The sequence below is a fragment of the Pseudomyrmex gracilis genome, unplaced genomic scaffold (genome assembly GCF_002006095.1).
Source record: "Pseudomyrmex gracilis isolate BER0280 unplaced genomic scaffold, ASM200609v1 scaffold_7, whole genome shotgun sequence".
Classification (NCBI taxonomy): Eukaryota; Metazoa; Arthropoda; class Insecta; order Hymenoptera; family Formicidae; genus Pseudomyrmex; species Pseudomyrmex gracilis.
This window is the reverse complement of record NW_018020591.1, coordinates 825,055-845,724: the sequence shown is the minus strand read 5'-3', so window position 1 is coordinate 845,724 and position 20,670 is coordinate 825,055. Positions and strand designations below refer to the sequence as shown.

The 20,670-nt window shown below is 40.1% G+C and overlaps 4 protein-coding genes across 7 annotated transcripts in view; 2 read left to right on the top strand and 2 right to left on the bottom strand.

The window, feature by feature from the left end:
- The window catches only part of LOC109859413 (DNA-directed RNA polymerases I, II, and III subunit RPABC3), a 39,422-nt gene extending 26,379 nt beyond the window's left edge, over window positions 1-13,043 (top strand). The window contains exon 4 of the mRNA XM_020437668.1: window positions 12,839-13,043. Within this exon, the coding sequence (XP_020293257.1) occupies window positions 12,839-12,956 (118 nt within the window). The 3' untranslated portion in view covers window positions 12,957-13,043. The remainder of the gene's footprint in view (window positions 1-12,838) is intronic.
- A 684-nt stretch (window positions 13,044-13,727) lies between these two features.
- LOC109859605 (WD repeat-containing protein 92) lies at window positions 13,728-15,884 on the bottom strand. The gene is made up of 4 exons (XM_020437996.1): window positions 15,386-15,884; window positions 14,781-15,281; window positions 14,583-14,680; window positions 13,728-14,496 (listed from the first exon to the last, which is right to left on the bottom strand). Exons 1-4 carry the CDS (start codon window positions 15,650-15,652, stop codon window positions 14,289-14,291), a joined length of 1,074 nt encoding a protein of 357 aa, XP_020293585.1. The 5' UTR covers window positions 15,653-15,884; the 3' UTR covers window positions 13,728-14,288.
- Window positions 15,885-15,991: 107 nt separating this feature from the next.
- LOC109860297 (GDP-fucose transporter 1) lies at window positions 15,992-18,026 on the bottom strand. Its single transcript, XM_020439299.1, has 4 exons — window positions 17,577-18,026; window positions 17,199-17,403; window positions 16,749-16,887; window positions 15,992-16,645 (listed from the first exon to the last, which is right to left on the bottom strand). Exons 1-4 carry the CDS (start codon window positions 17,639-17,641, stop codon window positions 16,056-16,058), a joined length of 999 nt encoding a protein of 332 aa, XP_020294888.1. The 5' UTR covers window positions 17,642-18,026; the 3' UTR covers window positions 15,992-16,055.
- A 390-nt stretch (window positions 18,027-18,416) lies between these two features.
- LOC109860315 (syntaxin-7) lies at window positions 18,417-20,565 on the top strand. 4 transcript variants are annotated; one of them, XM_020439328.1, is made up of 6 exons: window positions 18,417-18,533; window positions 19,190-19,327; window positions 19,409-19,478; window positions 19,568-19,742; window positions 19,832-20,053; window positions 20,150-20,565. In XM_020439328.1, the coding sequence occupies exons 2-6, from the start codon at window positions 19,219-19,221 to the stop codon at window positions 20,393-20,395; spliced, it is 822 nt and encodes a 273-aa protein (XP_020294917.1). In that variant the 5' UTR covers window positions 18,417-18,533; window positions 19,190-19,218; the 3' UTR covers window positions 20,396-20,565. The 4 variants fall into 4 exon arrangements, with proteins under 4 accessions (XP_020294917.1, XP_020294932.1, XP_020294924.1 ...); XM_020439343.1 differs by lacking the exon at window positions 18,417-18,533 and adding an exon at window positions 18,549-18,749; XM_020439335.1 differs by lacking the exon at window positions 18,417-18,533 and adding an exon at window positions 18,549-18,951.
- The last annotated feature ends 105 nt before the right edge of the window (window positions 20,566-20,670 follow it).

Sequence of the window (20,670 nt, the reverse complement as noted above, 5' to 3'; positions counted from 1 at the left end):
TTTTTTTTTTTTTTATACGCGTACTATTTTCTCGTATGTCCGCGGAGTTGTTTTGCATTGACACGCTGATATGGCGCACGCCGCCGCCCCGTTATTATTAATTTACTAGAAACTATTTTTTTCTTTTTTTTTTTTTTCTATCCTATATTGGCGAGTGCGTAGAGCCGCGAACCGTGACATTGAGCGTGTACTTTCTTTAGCCAGTTACACGGATCGCGATTACGGGCGCTCGGACCGGCCGTCACGTGTTGCTTCGATTCTGCTTGTACTCTCGCGTTTGCATAAGTAAATAAAAGATCAGCCCGCAGCGCAGTTTTTTTGATAACAGGTGCATTCTTTGGAAAAATATCCCGTCCGCGCGCTCCCCGCGCAAAAGTTAAATCAATTTACAAAGTAAAAAAAAAAAAAAAGAATATTTGCAAAAGTGCGACAAAGTAATTTCCTTTTCGAGTAAATTTCTTTGAAGTTTCACAAAGCCACGTGATTTATATAATCGAAGCAGTCGTCATTGAAAACAGATCCATTTTATATCGGTTTCCAAGTAATATTCGTGATTTTCGCGCGAGTTATTTTCTCCCGTGTGCCAAGTGCGCAACGCCGGTTTTGTCGACCAGCCAAACATTTGCATTTTCGATATCGCGCGTATATATATATATATATTGCGCCAGTCTCCGAGTGTTCTTTTCGCAATAATCCATGAAAACCAGAATCGGCGATCGATCGAGGGTCTCTTTCGACTTGCCGTTTTTTTTTTTTTTTTTTTTTTTTTTCACGTTTCGTTTCGAACGCGACGAACGGGTTTTTAATTAAACAGCGCGACATATGCGTTATTGTGTATGCTCAATTAAATTTTAAACTCGCGGAACGCGCGACGAGCGCGCCGCGTTAAATAATGAAGCCGAGCATGTGTGTGCCCCGTCGCGCGGAATTCTCAATTACATAACAAAATAAAACTTAAGAAGAACTTAATGCGTTTATGCCATTATTCTCTCTCTCCCTTACGCGATGACACCGATAGCTCGCGCGTCGCTTACGTTTCGTGTGACTCGAGAGATCAGATAAAAATCATTTCGCAAAAGCACGTCATCTGCGCGCAGTGACGTGCAAACGACAACAGATTTAAATAAGAATGTAAAAAAAAGCGAGATAATTTGAAATGCAACGCACGGTCGATTACAAAAAAAAAAAACAGATTGCGCGCGGTGTTTTTTGATCTTCGCTATTATCGTTTTTACACGTGTATATTGCAATTAGATGTGTAAAATTAATATATAAAAAATTTTCGTACATATGAGTGCATACATCGTATAACAATTGCGCGCGCGCATTCACACGTACGACAGGATTTATTGGGAGAAAATATTTTTTTGTTCGTTTGTTTGAGAAGTGTAATATGCAAATTCTCAGCCATTTTATTACAAAGCGAAAACGTCAAACGTTTTAGTTTTGCTTCCTCGGCCTCTCCTTACATAATTAGTGCTCGCGTTTAGCGGTCGGCCGCCATATTACCGCGTTTTATTCTCTCTCTGTGTGTGTGTTTCTCTCTCTCTTTCTCTCTCTCTTTCGTCCCTTCCCTCGTCCATATTCTCCGACTGAATCAAGTAGTAGTAGGAGCTCCTGGTTCTGAGCGATAATCGACTCTCTTCAACGTGTGCTCGTGTACGTATGTAGGTGGCGTAGGAGGATGAGCAGCCAGCAGCAGAAGAGGAGAGAGAGAGAGAGTGAGTAAGAGAAGAGGAGGTAGAAGGGCACCAAGAGGGGGAGGCCAAAGGTGCCTTCTCGACCCCTCTGCGACACCGGCGGTCGCGCGCGTGTGTAAGTGGGGGAGGCGCGGGCAACCGATCCCCGAGGTGGAGAGGGAAAGTGGGAGCAGGGGAGAGAAAAGCACACACCGGGGGTGTCGGCGGGGACGGGTCGCGACCGAGAAAACGGTGCGGGCAGCGCGAGCGCGCGCGCAGGTGCGCTCCCTGGTTTCTGCGTAGTGTTGCGCGTTTACGTTGTATTGCGTGTGCCGTGTCTGCTGCCGCGGGAGATACCGAGATACGAGACTTAAAGGTTCGTTCGCAACGTGTTCGTTCGCGCGAAGGCGAACAATATGTCCGCGTCGGTAGTTTGAAAAATCAAAAAAAAAAAAGAAAGAAAAAGAAAAACCCCCCAAAAAATTGAAAATGACAATCCTGTACAACAACGACGACCAACAACAACAACGACGACGACAACCACGACCACGACGACCACGACGATGACGATGATGATTGCTAACAACGTGCGATGGTAGTAAAATAGTGATAGTGTGCGACGGCAATGTGTGTGGTAGAGGTAGAGCGCGGTCTAAGATTAAATCGGCCCAGGTTCCTCAATGCCTGCTAACTACTTGTCTGTGCCAAACGAGAGAGAGTAGCGGCGCAGCATGGTCTCTCTTTCTCTCTCTTTCTCTCTTTCGCTCTTGGCTGTCTTTCTCCTCGTCGTTTCTTGATCACCTATCTGTCGCGGATCTCTCTTCTTCTCTATGTGCTTTTTCGTCTTCTTCTCTTCACCACTTCTTCCACCGTTTCATCGTATTACTGTGTCTTTCGAGGATGCACTTGGTCTCGGAGCTTTGAGAGCACTTGTCATGTTTGTGTAAGCTGCACTTTGCGCGATTGCTTGCGTTGATATTTTAACAAGATTCCGATGTCTACTTTTGTTTTTTTTTTTTCTTGCGTTAAATATGATACAGCAGTTTATTTATTTGAACTGTTGTGAACATTTTTCGCTTTCTCTGTGTGGAGAAAAAAAGATAAAAATTTGCCGCGTCGACAAATTTAGTTTTATTGAGATCAAAACTGAATATGTAAATGTCATTATTTAATATTTGAAACGTAATGTTAATTTTTTACGCTACTTGCGAAAGAAATTATGAAACACGTCACATCTCGCTGCATTGTGACGCGGATACAAACATTTTTCATCTTCGTGCTGTAATAATAATAATGGACACTGTGTATTAAGACAGTCGGCAAAAAAAATCCTCAAAAAATCTTCGGAGTCAGAAACAATTTGCGTATTTCAGTTGTGTATGTTTGTTGCAACTAATTTTGTTATAAAATTTGCATTTAAAAAAGATAAATCAATAATATTAACGACTACAAAAGGCTTTTGTATCACAAGTTACATATCAAATCAGGCGCTATATAGGCGTTATCTGATTGTAAATTGAACGAGGTAATAGCGCAGACAAATATGTGTAACGCAAATATATGTAAATATTCCTGTAAAGCGACACGAGTGAACTCCAGATAAACCGCTTTCGAACGATAACGAAAAAAAAATGTCGCACTTGAATGCGAAAAAGTTTTTTAATCGCATTGCGCGAGATTCGCCGTTTCTTTATCGCAATTTCGAACAACATATATATTATATGTATATATGTATATACATATGTGTATATATATAAATTTATATATATATATATATAAATACATGAGACATTCGACGGTGTTAAATGCGCAATGTGCATCCGACTGGTTCGGGAGAGTGTGTGCACGTGCGTGTGCATGGCGGCATGTGCTCGATAATTAGCAGCAATTATACACGCGACAACACGACGAAGGTCGGGCGGCCGCGAAAACTCGCGCCTCGCGCGCGAGTGCGCGGGGGGGTCTCATTATTGGACGCGTCCGTTCGTGAGAGTCAATGCGCGAATCGATCGGTTTCGGTAGGGTGACCCATATCCACACGGCACACGTAAAAGCCTATAACGGAAAGAAGAAGAAGAAGAAGGAGGAGGAGAAGGAGGCGGAGAAGGAGGAGAGTCGATTCGATAAAAGAAGAATACCGCAATAATATCGCGGCTGGAATGCGCGTCGCGTATGCGAAAATTCTCAGGAGTCGCGCGGCAATAAATTAACATAAATTCAGCCGCGGAGCTTATTCTCTTTTTTTTTTTCCTTTGTTATACGCCAGAAGAGAGCTCGTATATCGACGTTTGTTGTGATGCGGTAACATCAAAGGTCACTTCTGGGGCGTAAGAGGAGAGGGGAGGGGGACGGCGGGGATTTTAGGACGAGCCAAGTAACCTTGGACTTTTTAGCAATCCCGATAATAACGATAGACCAACCTCGATGCTCCGACGCGACACACATATTCATCTGGCTAGAGTGAGAGAGAAAGAGAGTGAGTGAGCGAGTGAGTGAGTGAGTGAGTTTCGGTGCCTAGAGGTTGGACGCGACCGATTGTGCGTGCACGCGCGTCGTGGCCCAGCGCCACGCATCTTGGCACGACTTTTTCGGCCAGCGCAATTGCATAATCGCCTTCACCCGGCCATCGGCGGCGAGAAGAGTCATCAACGTGTCGGGTAATCCGCCACGTTTAGTCGTGCCTGGTTTGCCGTTCGATTTCGCCGTGCTTGTCTCGTTTTTCTTCGTTCGGAAAAAAAGTAGCGCGCGAAGTATTCCCTCGACGAATCGCTGATCAGTGATCAAAACACACCTTTCTCGCGGTTCCAAATTTCCGCATCCGTTGTCGCTACCGCGCGAACGCGTAGAAAACTCGAATTTAATTCTAAAAAAAAATAAAAAAATAAAAAAAAAGAGACAAAAATTGAATCGTTCGTATCGTTAAATTTTAACGTTATTCGGAAATGTACACGTCGCGTTTTGCGAAGAGAGAGAGAGAGATAGAGAGAAACGTTTGCCGCACTGAAAATGTGACCTCCGATTCCGATATGTAATTGTTCATCACTCAGGATCGTGTTTCGAGATAACAGTGTGCGGTTTTTGCTCATCGCGGCGAGAGCTGAAGTGTTTAAATTGAAATGTTTGCTTCAATTTGAAGATGTTTGTTTTGTTTTTTTTTTTTTTTTTATTAACGATTATCTCTCACAGATTTCATTCGACTGGCGTCCGAAATGCAATACACACACGTCGTGACCATTTTTTTTCGACGTAACTCATCAATTTGATATTTTCCGAAAAAAGAAAAGAGAAAAAAAAAACAGGTGCGAGTGGAAAGCTCCCAAAAAAAAAAAAAAAAAAAACAATCGCGGGAACGTTTCGGCGAGCGAAATATTGGCCTCGAGAGAGAGAGAGCCCGTGACTCACACGCAGCCGTGTCAGCGCTGCATTGATTGAACTCTGTTTTACATTTCCGTCATCGTCGTCGTCGTCGTCGTCGTCGAAACACGTCGTCATCCCCCGGAAAGAGCGGCGTGTCGTCATTCACGCGTTAACATCGAGGGAGATCCGTCGCGCGCGGATTTGACTGGAAAACCTTGGAAGGTTCGCGCGCGCGCGTGTGTGTTGCATCTCGCGTCGACAGAATCGATCATTAAGCTCGTTTACCAGCAAAGTGGTCCAATTATTACCGTTACCGCGAAAGCACAAGCGTAACGCGAATCGAATTTCCCATCACGTACGTCGCTCTGTTATTGTTTTTTTTTTTTTTCACTCCTCTCTTCTCTCGTTTCTCTCCGATTACATTCTCGTCTGTCATATCTTCGTGTTCAATCCGCTTTCAAAAGTCGCAGTCTCTGCGTCGCGATCGCGCGAAGCGAAATCGTCACTTTTTAGTTCTCAGTTATCTGGAAAGTTTTCTATCTCTCGACGTTTTTCTCTGGAAAAAAAAAAAAGAAATATTGCACTTTTAGTTTCGGCGTGTAATCTCTCCCTCTCTCTCTCTCTCTCTCAAAAAAAAAAAGTTGCGCGTTACAATTTCTCTTCAATTATATCGAATTTTCAACATCTCGACCTTTCCGCGAGAGACTCAGGCTTGGCACGTTCAAGCGCGGCAGTGCGCGGACACACACACACACACACACGCGTGCGGATTGTATAACAGCTGGTACGACTGGCAACGTTGAGAGTCGCTATACGACTTTGGCTGCAGCCTCAGCCAGCTCGGCCGCTACTGCTGCAGCTAGCGCGGCTTGCACTCCTGCTCTAGCTAGGGTTTAGTCGCGAGCCGCTCTAGTTGTCGCTTAGCCGTCGCGCGAGTTCGTTCGCGAGTCGTTTCGCGAGTCGCGCATGGCCTTCGGACGTTTTAGCGTTACTGTATGTCGCACACACGTTATATAGGTCGTGCCGTATTATTTTTGTCTCTCTCTTTCTCTCTCTCTCTCTCTTCTCTCTTTCTCTCTCTTTCTGTGATCCGACGCGAAGAACGTAATTCCAGAAATTGACTCATCGATCCAGAATCGCCTCTGCTCGCGGATTCGCGCGTGCTGAACTGGTCACGTAATCACGCCAGTGAAGAATTTTTTACATCGCGAAAAACTCCGAGGAAAAACTCCGTCGTCGGGAAAAATCTCGGAATTCTCTCGGAAGATGATTCCGCGTATTTTTCGATTTGTATATACGGATTTGCAACGTCGTCGTAAATTCCGTTCCATTCCGTCCGAGTTGCGTAGAAAAATCGACGAACGTCTCTTTGTGTGCGGGGAGAGAGCACACAAATCCCATTTTTGTCGAATCCTCCGCGCGCGCGCGCGTGTGTGTACACGCGTAAAATCGATATAGCGATAAATCCGCGTGTGCGCAGTGTGTATATTTTCTTGAAATCAATTTCCATCTCCGAACGGAGATTTACTTGGAGCGATAAATTCCGCGCTCACGGTCCAAGGTCGCGATTGTGTAACGCTTTAAGTTAGAGCAGCGTAAAAGAGCGCGTGTATACACGTACCCCGTATATTCGCAATATTGTCTTCTCTCGTTCTCTGGTTCTTTCTCTCTTTTCGCGAGCGAAATTGCGTGAAAAGTCGCCGCCGGACGGATTGTGCATGCATTTCTTGTGTGACGAAGGTTTTAAGAGTTGTTGGCGCAACTTCTCGAAAATTCTCGCGTTTCATCGCAAAGAGACGCGCGTCGGTATTTGTACTGTGTGTGGCAGTTGATGATTATCATCTTCTCTCTTTTCTTTTTATCTCGCTCATCCTTGCGAGAAACTTATTTTCACGACGGACAACGACGACGACGACGACGCGTTACAACATATATCCATCCGATCGTCGATTTATATATACGGACGATGCGTGCAAAATAAATGCACTAGCGGTCAAACGGGATCACCTGTCGCGCCAGGATAATTTTGGATCGCGCGATGCACCTGTTGCAAGCCAGGCAAGGTCGGCACTGGTAATACCGATTGTGCAATCTGCTGCGTGTATCTAAAACGACCGACGCGAGATAGACTACATTTGGCGATTGGTAGACACGTTCCCTCTCCTCTTCCCCTCCCCCCCGGATCGTCATATTCCCTCTTTATTTCCAATGCAACTGTTTAATCACGGTGAATAATCAGTGTGGACTTCGCCGCTGCGACCGGTCGACGCGTCGTTGCGGTCGTCGCAGAATCGCGACGAGATTCTCTCAAAGTTTATTCTCCGCGCCCGCGTCGAGAATCTTTTCCCTCCTTGGCGTCTCTAAAACTTTCAAGATCTTTCGTTCGCGCGATCATCGAACACGGTTATTGGGAGGAGGCTCGAAAGCACAGCGATGGTTGAAGCAAAACGATCGCAACATTGTCGATAAATAACGGCGCCAAGTATGTACGGCGCGATCGCGGTGGCGAATATCGCGTACGGTAGTCGATAAATATTCAACAGTGCGCGATAGAGAGAGAGAGAGTGAATTAGCGATTATCGGTCGCGAAAGTCCGAGCTCGTGTAAGATCGATAGTCGGATTCGGAAAAATCATTTTCGAGCGCGCGCTCGATTTTCTCTTCTCTCTGAGGAATGATGAGGATAAGAAGATTGTTTTGTTTTTTTCTTTTTTTTTTTTTTCTTCAAACGATATCGATTAACGTTCTCGAGACACGCGCGCGTCGCATTGACCGAACGTCTCTCGATAAAAGAAGTAATTTTCTAAAAAGCATCGAAAGGGAGGAAGGATGCGCATTAAGCCTCCGTCAGAGTATAGTGTGCATTAACGGATCACGAAAGCGCGACGGGCGTCTTGACGCCAGAGCGTCGAAGTACCGGGGACACTGGTTGCTATTATTAGCGGCGTCGTCCTCTTCTCGTTTCGCGCTTCGAGAGGGAAAATAGCATCAGCTGACATCCTTCTGAAAAGAGAGAGAGAGAGAGAGAGAGAGAGAGAGAGACGCGGTACGGCTGAGAAATCTTTAAAACTCTATCGCTGCCAGTTTTACCGTTGTGTTCCGCGAAGGAACGAAAACACACATTGTAAAAACAAAAAAACAAAATTGTATCAGCGCTGTGTAAAAAAACTCCAAAGTGAAATTTTCACGACGTGCGACGACAAGTTATCGTCGTTCGCACGCGCATCTCTTCCGACCACGGAATAAAGACTTAATTGCATGTGTAAAAAAAGAATTGCGTGACACACGAACGTCGTTACATAAGTGTTCACATTTTTAACACACACACACGCGCAATGTATTGCGATTAGCAACAAATTAAAACAGTCAACAATTAGTGAAATATTTTATTGACATTGTCACACAATTCGAACCTCGGGTTATTCGTCCAAATTTTTTACGGAGAAAAGGGTAAAAAAAGGTCTTGATGAGCCAATAAGAGAGGAAACAAGGGGGAAGGGAAATATGTAGACGACGAAGAATGAACAAATGAAAAAAAAAAAAAAAAAAAAGTATTATGAGAGCGAGAACCGAGCGAAAGCGAGCCAATACGAGACTACAAGGCAGTTGGGGCTCGTGCCAGATGCGCGTTTACACGGGCCCTGAATACTGTAAATGCACTATCTGGTACGACATCTCTTCTGTCGCCGCCATCAGCGACCCACGAGTGGCACGACGTCATCTTTTCTGAGAGTGTCGTGTGATACACATACAAAATAAAACGTGTATATAAACTCGAACAATTATATCGGACTGCTGCGGTGTTTCTTTGTCACGAGCAAGAATTAACATATATCGGAAGGGCGACGCTACATCCGCTCTTCGGATATTACGCCGAAGCTTCTTACGAAGCTTGAAATCGTTTATATATATATATATATATATATATGTATATGTATATATATATATATATATGTATATGCTGTTTGATTATGTAAGAATCTTGAGTTCTGGTTCAAATTGGCGATGAAAAAATAATTTTCAGTTTCGATCTTGATTGCAAAACATTAAAAAACGAAAATGAAGTTAAAATCTTTCGAACAGAAAAAACAGAAAGTACCACAGTTTTATTTTGCAACGATAATTTTCTCTTACCAAGGATAATTTTCTATTCTCTAATCCATATTTTCAAGAATACTACAACTTATATATATATATATATATATATATATATATATATATATATTTTTCTCATTAAATTTCTTAATTCAGTTTTTACGAACACTGCGATATATTTGCTCTGTTATTCGCGCATCCAAATATTTTTCTTTATCTTTATTAACACAAATCACAACAGCATATACACAGCCATGTATGTAGTCAAACATCCCTCTGAACTTTTTAATCAAAACAAATGTCAAATCTTATTGTTTTTCACGAACGGTTTTCAGCGACGATCAAATCGCGAAGGTTGCAACTTTAATGCGTGTACTTTTTATTTTCAGTAATTAGAAATATTTTTTGAAAGAAGCATGTGAACAAAATATCGATTTTCAACTATGTATTTATGTTTTCGCAGCACCGGCGATGCGTAATTGTGTGTGTCGGAAGTCTCTCGTCGCGAATATTAATTTCGTTCAAAGTAACAGTTGCGTATTACAGAACTTCGCGTGTTGCATAGATTTACTTATTTATTTTTCGAACGATTGACGAACAAGCAACGCAACAGTGCCTGTAATTATCGTGACGTCACCGTACGCAACTTCTGCGTTAAAAGGTGATTCCACGCGGGAGAAATTCATTGAGAAACGCACTTGAATGTACGTATGGCGACAGGTAAATCTCCGAAACACACACACATACACACACACACACACACACACACACACACACACACAAAATCGCCAGCGCTTTCTCTCCGTTATCTTCATCAATGTGAAGTATCACATTTTGCGGATGGAAGATGCGCACCCCTCGAGCGACCGAAGGCACGTTGCGTTTCTCACAAATGAATTTTCATGTTCCGACAAATTTATAAATAAATATGTACAATAGCGTCTCCAATTTGACGGCGGATTTGTTAACGAAGGAACGCGCGTTGCAGCCCGGACTCATGTAATAAAGCTTCGCATATACGTGTATTTATTACCGATGGTTTGTGCGCACGCAGCTTATATATATATATATATATACATATATATATATATGTGTGTGTGTGTATATATATATATATATATATATATAGGATCACATATTGTATTTCAAATGGTAATAAAAATCATCTAATGCTTTTTTTATTTACTTTCACACACCAGCGCCTCATGTTAATCAATAATTTATTTGATCGAGTGAAGGTAGGTTTTAGAGAAAAACTTTTTGAAGTCTCTCTTCTCTGTATCTAATTAAACAAAATTAAAAGAAAAATTTGATTTTTAATTAATTGCAAAAATTCTGTGATAATTGTTATTTCGCAGAACAAACTTTTGTTCTGACAATAAATTGTTTTTATCAATTAACACAAAATAAGTGATCGGAGCTAGTGTAACTTATTGATAAAGTTTTTTTTTTTTCTTTCGCACGCGCGAGTTCAATTCACAGAACCTTACGTTCCGTTATCTCTCGGCAACAGCTGAACCGATCGGGTTTTTAATAGACCTAATCGATTTTGCTCCAAGTTTTATACATTATATAACGAAAGTATTTTTATTTTTGCTCCGTGTGTTCTATAAAGAAACATCATCCGTGTCGGAAAGTTTAAGAAATTTTTATATAAAAAAGTAGCATCCATGCATGTACATCGTCACATCGTCGTCATCATCGTCATCGTTGTTCACATCGCATATCGGAGATGTGTATATGGCGCTAAGATCTCTCTCGTCATATTCGGCCAATCTGTAAGTTTCTCTAGTTACGCGTATAATTAGTCGCACGGCACCGGCCACGTTTGCGACGTCGACATCTTCGGACCTGGAGGAGGTTTCTCCTCGTGGCAACCGGGAGGAGTTGTGACCGATCAGAAACGCACGCCCCCCCTGTGTGCGATACAATTGCGAACCTGCAGGATTATCCCCAGCGAACGCGAAATTTTTAATGTTTATAATTTAATATTTTTACACGATAAAAGAATTGATATATTTACTATTGTATTTATAAAAAAAATATGTAAACATATTTATATACTAAAAAAAGTTTATTTCAACAACATATGTTATAAAAACTTTTTGAATTTTTAGCAGTTTTAAAACATATTTTATATATGCCATTAGTTCGGTGCGTTTTTGAATTACTATATTTACTGTTACATTTGTAAAAATATGTAAACTTGTCAAAAAGAAGTTCACTCGAATAGCACAAAACCTTTTTGAAATTTTAGTATTTTTAAAATAAATTTTTCACTAGCTCTCGGTGCGTTATTAATATAATATTATACACAATTATGAATATCGACTAAAATTACAACTTTAAAAAAAACGTAGCTACAAAAAGTTCGATAACGTAATTTTTATAATAATGTCAAACGCGCGCAAAGTCATTTTCCTTCTTAATTGTTTTACTTCTGGAAGACTGTAACTCGGTTATGCTGACAATATTGATGTATGAAGAGGAAGAAGGAGAAGGAGAGAGAAAGAGAGAGAGAGAGAGAGAGAGAGAGAGAGAGAGAGAGAGAGAAAGAGAAAGTGAAGAGACGAAGATAGGGAGAATCAGAGGGACAAGCGAAAGCTCGAAATACGCAGTTAAAAATAATTGGCTTCTATAGAAACGGAAGCGAAGTACCTCTTGAAGCCAGAGATTCGTCAGAGGCAAGGTCAATCGATGGAGAGAAACACGTGGGCCACGAGTTTCTCGACGGTATATTCGCATTCTTCTTGCTTCGTTTGCAAAATCGCACGAAAAATTTATACTCCCTCCCCGCCCCCTCCCCTCTCCCCCCGATATTTCGTAAGTGTAACGGTCGCGCGGAGATCGCAGCCGATTAATGATAACAAAATTTTCTCAACGTTAGAAGAGCGTTGTTACATAACGCGCGATCAAATACGCAATCTGTATAACGTCGATAATTCGAAGAGAGATAAACCTTTTTGATAATGTTGAAGCGCTAACGACGAATATTTTCTGATTATTTTTTGCACTTTTTTAGTCGACGATATTTGCTTGTTGTGTGTGGTAAGGGGTACGTCTCAACACCGTACTGGTTTTTTTTTTTTTTTTTTTTTTTTTAAATTAAAAAATACGATTCCCCTAGTGCGCGTCGATTTCACGTCACGCGTTTTGGTTTATCTTGCGTCCGATGTGTAATCAAGTCGATAATTATAACCTGTCTGATACACGCACGTAGTTAGTTATTTGAATAATTGACAAATTTGATTTGTTGATGCATTAAAAGAGATGGATTTTCCGACGAGGGGCGTTGAGATTTCCAACACGTATATATATATACATGTGTATCGGAAAAACAGAACGCAAGAGGACGAGGTCCATCGAGGATTGGACAACGGAGAGCACTTTCGAAGCACAGAAGATGTCTCCTTCGTGAAAGAAGGACTTACCTTAGCGATCGGCATGTTGGCAGTGTGGTTAGCTGGTTGTGTGACTGATATATATATCACGACCGCTATCGGCACTGCAATTATGACGATCGCAGATCATCTCGTAAAAAGAATCGCCGTCGATCTTTGAAAGTTTTTGAATATCCCCGTAATTTCTTGATTATCGTCTATTAAAAAAAAAAAAGAAAAAAAATATTTTCTACATCCCGTTTGCGTGTTACGGCAAGACGACGCGTTAGCTCCGAACTAACCGCGGGATGTTTTTTTTTGCTTTCAGATCGGCCTACGTATCCTTCGGAGGTCTTCTGATGAGACTGCAAGGCGACGCGAACAACTTGCACGGTTTCGAGATAGACCAACACATGTACCTGCTGATGAAGAAACTCGCATTTTAATATCGTTCATGACACATTCTTGTTTATACATTTTTTACTGTATAGTAATTTACACTGTATAATAAAAATTTATAATAATTGATCCGATTTATTACTTTTTGTGTGATAAATTCTCCTTTTCTCTCCCCTCTTGAAATTTGAGTATTTTACGGCTGACTCTTCTGATCATTTACATGATAAAAAATTGAGTTATTTAGTTTTTGCTATAAGAAATTTAAAATAAAGCTATTGGTTTTTACATTGCAAATTCTTTTTTTATCGGAGGTTTGAATTAAACAGTATTAAAAAAAAATAATAATAATTTTAAGTTTAATAATTTGTTTATTTAACGTCTGAATTTAGATAAAATTTTTTATAAGAGAGCGTAATTGATATTGAACAAAAAACAGAATTCAGAGATACCGAATCGAGAATCTTTTATGTTGACCAAGTTAATTCCTTGAATGTTTTATTAGAATTATAAATATTATGAAATATTAGAATGAATATTGGAATTAGAAGACGAAATGTACGCGAGAAGTTGTGAAGCCAAATCTATTTAGAATGGATTGCCAAGTGCGTCATTTGGTTACAAAAATTATAAACAAGCGACTCATAAACACGTGGTGTTATCATCGGCACATAACTTCTTATCCATCTTGTTTAGTATGTATATACATACTAAACAAGATGGATAAGAAATAATCAATTTGTGTAATTAAAATCGAAATATTCTTTATTGTTTGTTTATGGTATGTACAAATAATAAATGTCCCCAGTCAATTTGCGCAATTAAAATTGAAACATTTCTTTATTGTTTTTTTTTTCTTATCGTACGTACAAATAATAAATAAATGTCGCCACGAGATAGATAAAATATGGACTAGACCGCATCTAAATATGGCGGTATCATTGTGTAACATTGCGCAATCTCTACGCAACACAGCGCGTATCAATAACCTGACTTAGTAATTAAAGATCCGATTCTGAGAATAAATTGGCCCGATGACATATAATACAGTTTTGCATTATATGCGTAACGCATCCTGTGTCTATTAGCGAGAATCGACGTCTCGAGTCTAATCGCGACAATGAAATATCTAATGGGATGACGAATTTCAATGTTTCTTATAATTGTTCTCTTCTCTTTTCTAGTTTAAAGAAAAATTTGCTTCGTAGTCATGTTTCTGTATAAAATTAACGATTTGTCCTTAAAAAAAAACTCTGACATTAACGTTAATTAAAACTTTATATATAATATAAAACTATTATATACGAGGGGAGGGGACTTTGCCTCAAAAGCACGTAATATAATACAAAACTTATTTACATCGAGCGCTTTCCGCTGTTTGATCAATATGCGTTCAGTTTTGTTGTTATGATGACACGTAAGCATTGATCGAACGATGTGCAAACGGCGAGTCCTTGCTTGTCCGGACTCCAATCCAAAGAGCTGATGGGTTGGGACGAGAGCGCACAGTTCTGCAGCAAGCTGACATTGCCCACGACTCCTTCTTCAATCCCATCGGCGTCTGTAGTTTTTCTCTTCTCCGGATAATTACTGAAAATTAATGAATGTATTTCAATATGTTTAATTTTTCTTAATTAAAAAAAAAAAAAAAAAAAAAGAAACGGATATATATTTACTATTTCCAAAGACATATCGTTCCACCGCCACCACAGGTTGCAAACAATTCACGATTTTGCGGCAGATGTTTAACCAGCCATATCGTCGATTTGTGAGCCTAGAAACGTTTGAGAAATAAAAAATCAAGACTATAAAATCTAGAAATATAAAGATAGAACAAAAGTGTGAATACAACTTGAATTAATTGGATGACGAACCTTTTGAACGAGATAGGCAAAGCCCTTCTCAGGATGTTGAGTCTTCAAGTCGAAGAGATAAAATTTCGATTCTAACGTAGTGGCGACCAGCTTATTCATAGGAATATCTTTTCTGTCAAATTCGAGACCGCACACTCCATTTCTTAAATTACTCTCCCATCTGACCGACATTGCTCTTAAGTCAAACATTTTAACATCACCGTTGTCATATCCAGCGGCCACTACTCTCTCCTCAGAATTATAAGAATTGCCAAACGTGACCGACCAACAGTCCCGCCGACTTTCGCCTTCTTTGGATTCCATGATGGCCACTGGTCGCTCCTTCTGTCTCGGATCCCACACTTTGACGCTGCCGTCTCTGGAACCCGTAACTAATTCAGGTGCACCGCATCCTACACTGGTACCCGCTACTCCATCAATAGCGTTTATGATTTGCGTATGAGCGTTGGCTGTGTAAATTGGTATCGAAGGATCTTCCAAGTTGTAAATATTCAATTTACCCTGCAAATGATGTTTCAGAACAAATATATCACAAAAATACATATAAACATAAATAAATAAATAAAATTTAATATAAATGTCTATCTGTACGAAGGAACAACAACCTTGAAATCGCCAGTGGCTAAATATCTGTCCCGAAGACTGGATGCCTTAAATGTTCCACACTTCATCTGACTAGATCTCTCTATGTCCTTAACAAGTTTCAGCTCGCCGCTGGACACCTCGTAGATTTGTATGATGCCGGTACCACGAGGTCGCGAGCCCATAACCACAAATTTCGCGCTACAAGGTATCCACTTGGCATCGAACAGCGAATAATCGACCGACTTTTCGATGTGGCAAATTATCTGCGGCTTCGATAATTTCTCCATGTCGAAATTTTGAGATCATAAAAATCTTCTTCTTTCTTACTTAACGTAGCGTCAGCTGAACTGTCAGCTGCTGTGTGTAGCTTACGGTAGTAACCATGTAAACAAATATGCGCGTCATATACGCACGCAGCAGAGATATCTCTACGGTCGTACGCGCGACACCCGTTATCAGGAGCGGCGCCACTTTGAGATAGGCCCCTCCGTTGGGGCCTCTGGCGGGAAGGACACCGGTAAACTTCATCGAGATTCAAAGTTTACAATCTAAATTGAATTTATATATTCTATATTTTTTTATTAGATAAAATTAAATATAATTTATATATATATATACACATTTTTTTATGTACAAAAATTACAATATAAAATTCAACTAAAAAAAAGCGTTACAATTTATATTATCACTTTATACTTTAAGCTGTTGCGTCTGGAGTTTGTACTCTTTGCTTAATTCCAATTGCCTGACTCTCGCGTAACACGCACTGGCGGCAAGAACAATCACGTTGCTCAGCCACCAGAGTAACGATTTTGTTTCGTTGTACCAATGCGTCGCCAGAATGGTTTGAGCGCATGCTTTCGCCGTGCCGCTGACGTTATGCGTCAGAGGGGATGTAACTTTTATTTGAAGCGCGGTGAAGTATCCGATAGCGAAACCGAACACGCCACCGGTTGCCATGATACCCCAGAAAACCGGGTCCCCGATTTTCTCGTAATTGTACACGACTGTCTGCTCTCCGGTTGTTATCATCAACGGAATGAAGATGATAACGCTGTAAATATTGTTGTAATAGGAGAGCAACCAGATGTCATGATTCACCGATGGAAGAGTCTGTTTCATACGAATTGAATACAATGATAAAAGTAACGATCCAAGAACACCGAAGATTGTTCCAAGAACGGACAGAGAACCGGCCACGTGCTCCTGATCAACACCTAACCAGAACCCAGCGACAATCGCCATGCAGCATATTACGCATTTGAGAGACAATTCTTGACCTGCAATGGTTTTGTTTTTAAGAATTAATGTATAATAATCGAGGATCTTTTTTTTTTTAATTTATATGCGCAGCTAGAAATGATTTGATTAAGATTCTCTCACCCAGTATGACATAGGTGAACACCATATTAAATACTGTTGTCAGCGAGCGGCCTACATAATAAAAAGCAACATCGACGTATTTCAAACACAAATTGTTACTTGCTATCATTCCAGTGAACAAGATTGATAGTGGCAGTACCTGTGCAAGTTTACAGCACAAGTTACTTGGTTGTAAAAATATAAGAAGTTCTTGAAAAACAAAGAGCAGATTATGAAGCAATGTTTTCTCATTTACATTTAAATGTTATTTCTTTAAATTTAACAATGTTGCAACATTGTATATGTAAATTTTTTCATGTGTAAAGAACTATCAAAAGTAAATAAGTGCTTTTTGATGCTTCTTTGCAAAAAACAATTAATGTATTAATTAATTAAGTATGCATTTTTTGAGACAGAAACAGATATATATATATATGTGTATAATATTCATTCAAGTATTTTCTTAAGTACCTTCTTTAAAGTATCCCTTTTAAACGGACTGTCTTGCGCCATTCTGATATAAGTCGGAAACCACTGTGACAGTTGGCGCAAACTGACGCAAATAAATACACTTACTACGCACTGACACCAAGTTATAAAAAAAGGAGCGTCCAAATTCACGGTTGTACTAGACAGAAGTGTCTTATTTACAAATACAGTTGCAATGGACACTATCCTGAAAAATATTGTAAAATGTACAACACGTTCCCTTCTGCATTTGGCAAATTAGACGCGAAAGAAAATTATTATAACACAAAAGTATATTCAGTAATCAGTTAAGCAGATAAAAGAACAATACACACACGCAGTTTATATTATCATTACTTTATTAATAATTTCGTAACTTACCAATACATTGCGATTACATATGTGATGTACATATATTTTGCAAAAAGTTTGTTTTCGAGCTCCATTTTGACACAAAAAACTTATTTTAAAATTTATTACCGTCTCAGTTGTAATTCAAAAATTATTATTGGATCTCAATTGCGATAATTGTAATCACAATCTTTTTATCAATTTCAATAAAGTTGTGCGGTACATGGTCTACAAATGCAAAACTGTGAAAGAGAGCTCTCTCTCTCTCTCGTGTTCACCGGGAAGAAAATAACCTCTCAGTGGGTGGCAAAAACCTTTCGTGTTCACCAGGAAAAATAAACGTCGATAAAACAATAATACATGTCAGTGTCGCGCGACAGAAATAACGCTTATCAAATTTGAGATAAAAAATATATATGTGTGCGTGGGTACCACAAAAACATCCGCTGTTTCTCCGGATCCTTGCAATTGGCTCGCGAGAGTCACGAGTGTGTTAATGCTTTAAGCTCGTATCAGACTTATTAAGAGCCGTCTACAATGGAGAGTTGTAGGCCGTAACAGTAAGAAATTGACAAATCACAATCGATTATTTTTCTGTACTTTGTCTGTGATTGGTCAATTTCTTACTATTACGGCCTACAACTCTCCATTGTAGACGGCTCTTTAGAATTTTTGATCGCGGACTTGATTGGAGTTTATCCAATCAAACCGAGATCACACTGAACGATCACAGGCCGGATGCCGTTGCGACGGTCGAATTGGCAACGACAATTCGGCAAATCGGCCAATGCGATCGGACCTAGACATGTAGACTCGGCCTGAGATCCTCCCACTACTGAGCGCAGCAAGTCGCGGAGAATCGACGTGGGAATAATCGCTCCGCTCCGCTCAGCCGGAGGAATTTTCAGTAGAGGATGTAGCGAAGAGAGCACCTTCCCCTCTCGCAATTATCGTGACCGTTCTGCAGGCGTGACTCACTCGGATAGTGTATGAATTATTTTACTCCCGTCTAAAAGAAGATCTCTCCTCGTGTGCTCGAGACGACATTTCACTCGCGCGGCGATATTGATCAATGATATTTTATTGCTTCATGTAATCTCGGGAGAATCCTTTTAGTACACACGGAGTGACGCATGTGCACATGTGTGTGTGTGTGCGTGTGTCGCGTGAAATACCAAGAGGTTGAGGTTTTCGCTTTAATTCGTGAGTCATCGCGGACGGGCCTATTATTTTCGTTTTGTTGACAATTTCTAGTATTCGATCGCGAAAGATAACGATTACTTTTTTTTTTTTTTTCAATAGTCTTTGACAATAGCAATTGTCGAGAGGTTTTCACGTGCGAACCTTGTTGTCGACAGGATCTCGTCAGTTGTTATCAGTTCTCTGTTGCACACAGAGACACGACGTAAGCGACGAGTGCTGTGAGAAAACAATTAATTACATTTGCAATTGGTTAGTTTCACGTCGAGAATAATTATTTTCGCGACAAAATTAACCGCGACAGAATTTCGTTCAGTAATTTGGTGTTCCACTTTTTCTTGTCACGTTGAAAAGAGATGTAGACTCTGGATTGTTGATAAAAAAAAAAAAAAATTTATTTGCAGTATCTTGTGTAATAAATGTGACGTTTTTGTGTGACACAGATTGAAGAACATTGCTGAACTCGGTCAAAATGGATGCTGGATTTTCATCCTACCACAACGGTGGTCCTGCTCGGGAGCAGGATTTTGGTAGACTGTCTCAAACCATCGGGACCTCGATATTGAAAATATCCCAGAATGGTAAGGTTTGGAATTTACGAAATTTAGAGAGAGATTTTTGAGAAATGTGAAATATATCTCGCTACTCTGTGCGTTTTGCAGTATCTTCCATGCAGAAGATGGTCAATCAGTTGGGTAGTTCCACTGATTCTCAGGAGCTCAGAAATCAGCTGTAAGTTGCAAGCTTGTACTTAACAAAGTATAAGAATGTATATATACATATATGTTTGGGTAACACTGTCTGATCTGTCTGTTTTTTAGTCACCAGATACAGCATTATACACAGCAGTTGGCAAAAGATACCAGTGTTCATCTTCGAGACCTAGCTATATTAGCAAGTAACTCTGGCTCCACAAGCCCTGGCGAACAGAGGCAGCGTAAAATGCAAAAAGAACGTCTTCAAGAAGAATTTACAAGCGCATTGAACTCTTTCCAAGTAAATATTGATCAGTTCGTTATCAATTTCAAATATTATCAAGTCTATTATTTTTTATGATAAAATAATATTGCCATTTGCAAATTCAGGCGGTGCAAAGACTGGCTGCTGCTAAGGAAAAGGAAATGGTCAGAAAGGCCAAGGCTAGCGCGGGCATCCCGCCGTTTGGAGAAAAGAAGCAGGAAACACTTATAGAACTGCAAAACAGTAGATATTCGAACGATGCGAAACTACAGCAACAGGAACAGCTGCAGGAACAAATGAACCTACGTATGTTGGAGGAACAAGAAGCCAGTATAAGACAATTAGAGGTATTTCTTTTTTGTCACAAATTAAGTTCAAATTAATATATCATATTTCTTTATAATTTACAAATGTATTTGTTGTTGTTGTTGTTGTTGTGACAGAGCAATATTAGCGACATCAATCAAATATTCAAAGATATCGGAGCGTTGGTGTACGATCAGGGAGAAGTAATTGATTCTATAGAAGCCTCAGTTGAGAGAACTGAGGTGTCCGTTACCGAAGGTGCTGCGCAAGTAAGACAAGCAAGCATGTATCAGACCAAATTGCGTAAAAAGAAGTGTATTCTCTTGGTGATAGGAGTTGTCATATTGGCGATTTTGATTGGAATCATAGCCTGGAAAAGCTAAATGTAAATATAATTTATATATAGCATTTATTTTATATATATATTTATACAATAGTGTACACACACACACAAACACACACACTCACACACAACCATACAGAATACTAATATGTAATGCTATATATAAAAAAAAAAAAAATAAATAAAAAAAAAACACCTGGCCTGGAAACGTAGATAAAATTTGTAGTGACGTTTCCTGTCCACAAAGTTAACTGCTTTAAAGAAGGAGCACTGTCGTAGAGAGAAAGATTATGATAAAGTGATTGTGATAATCAT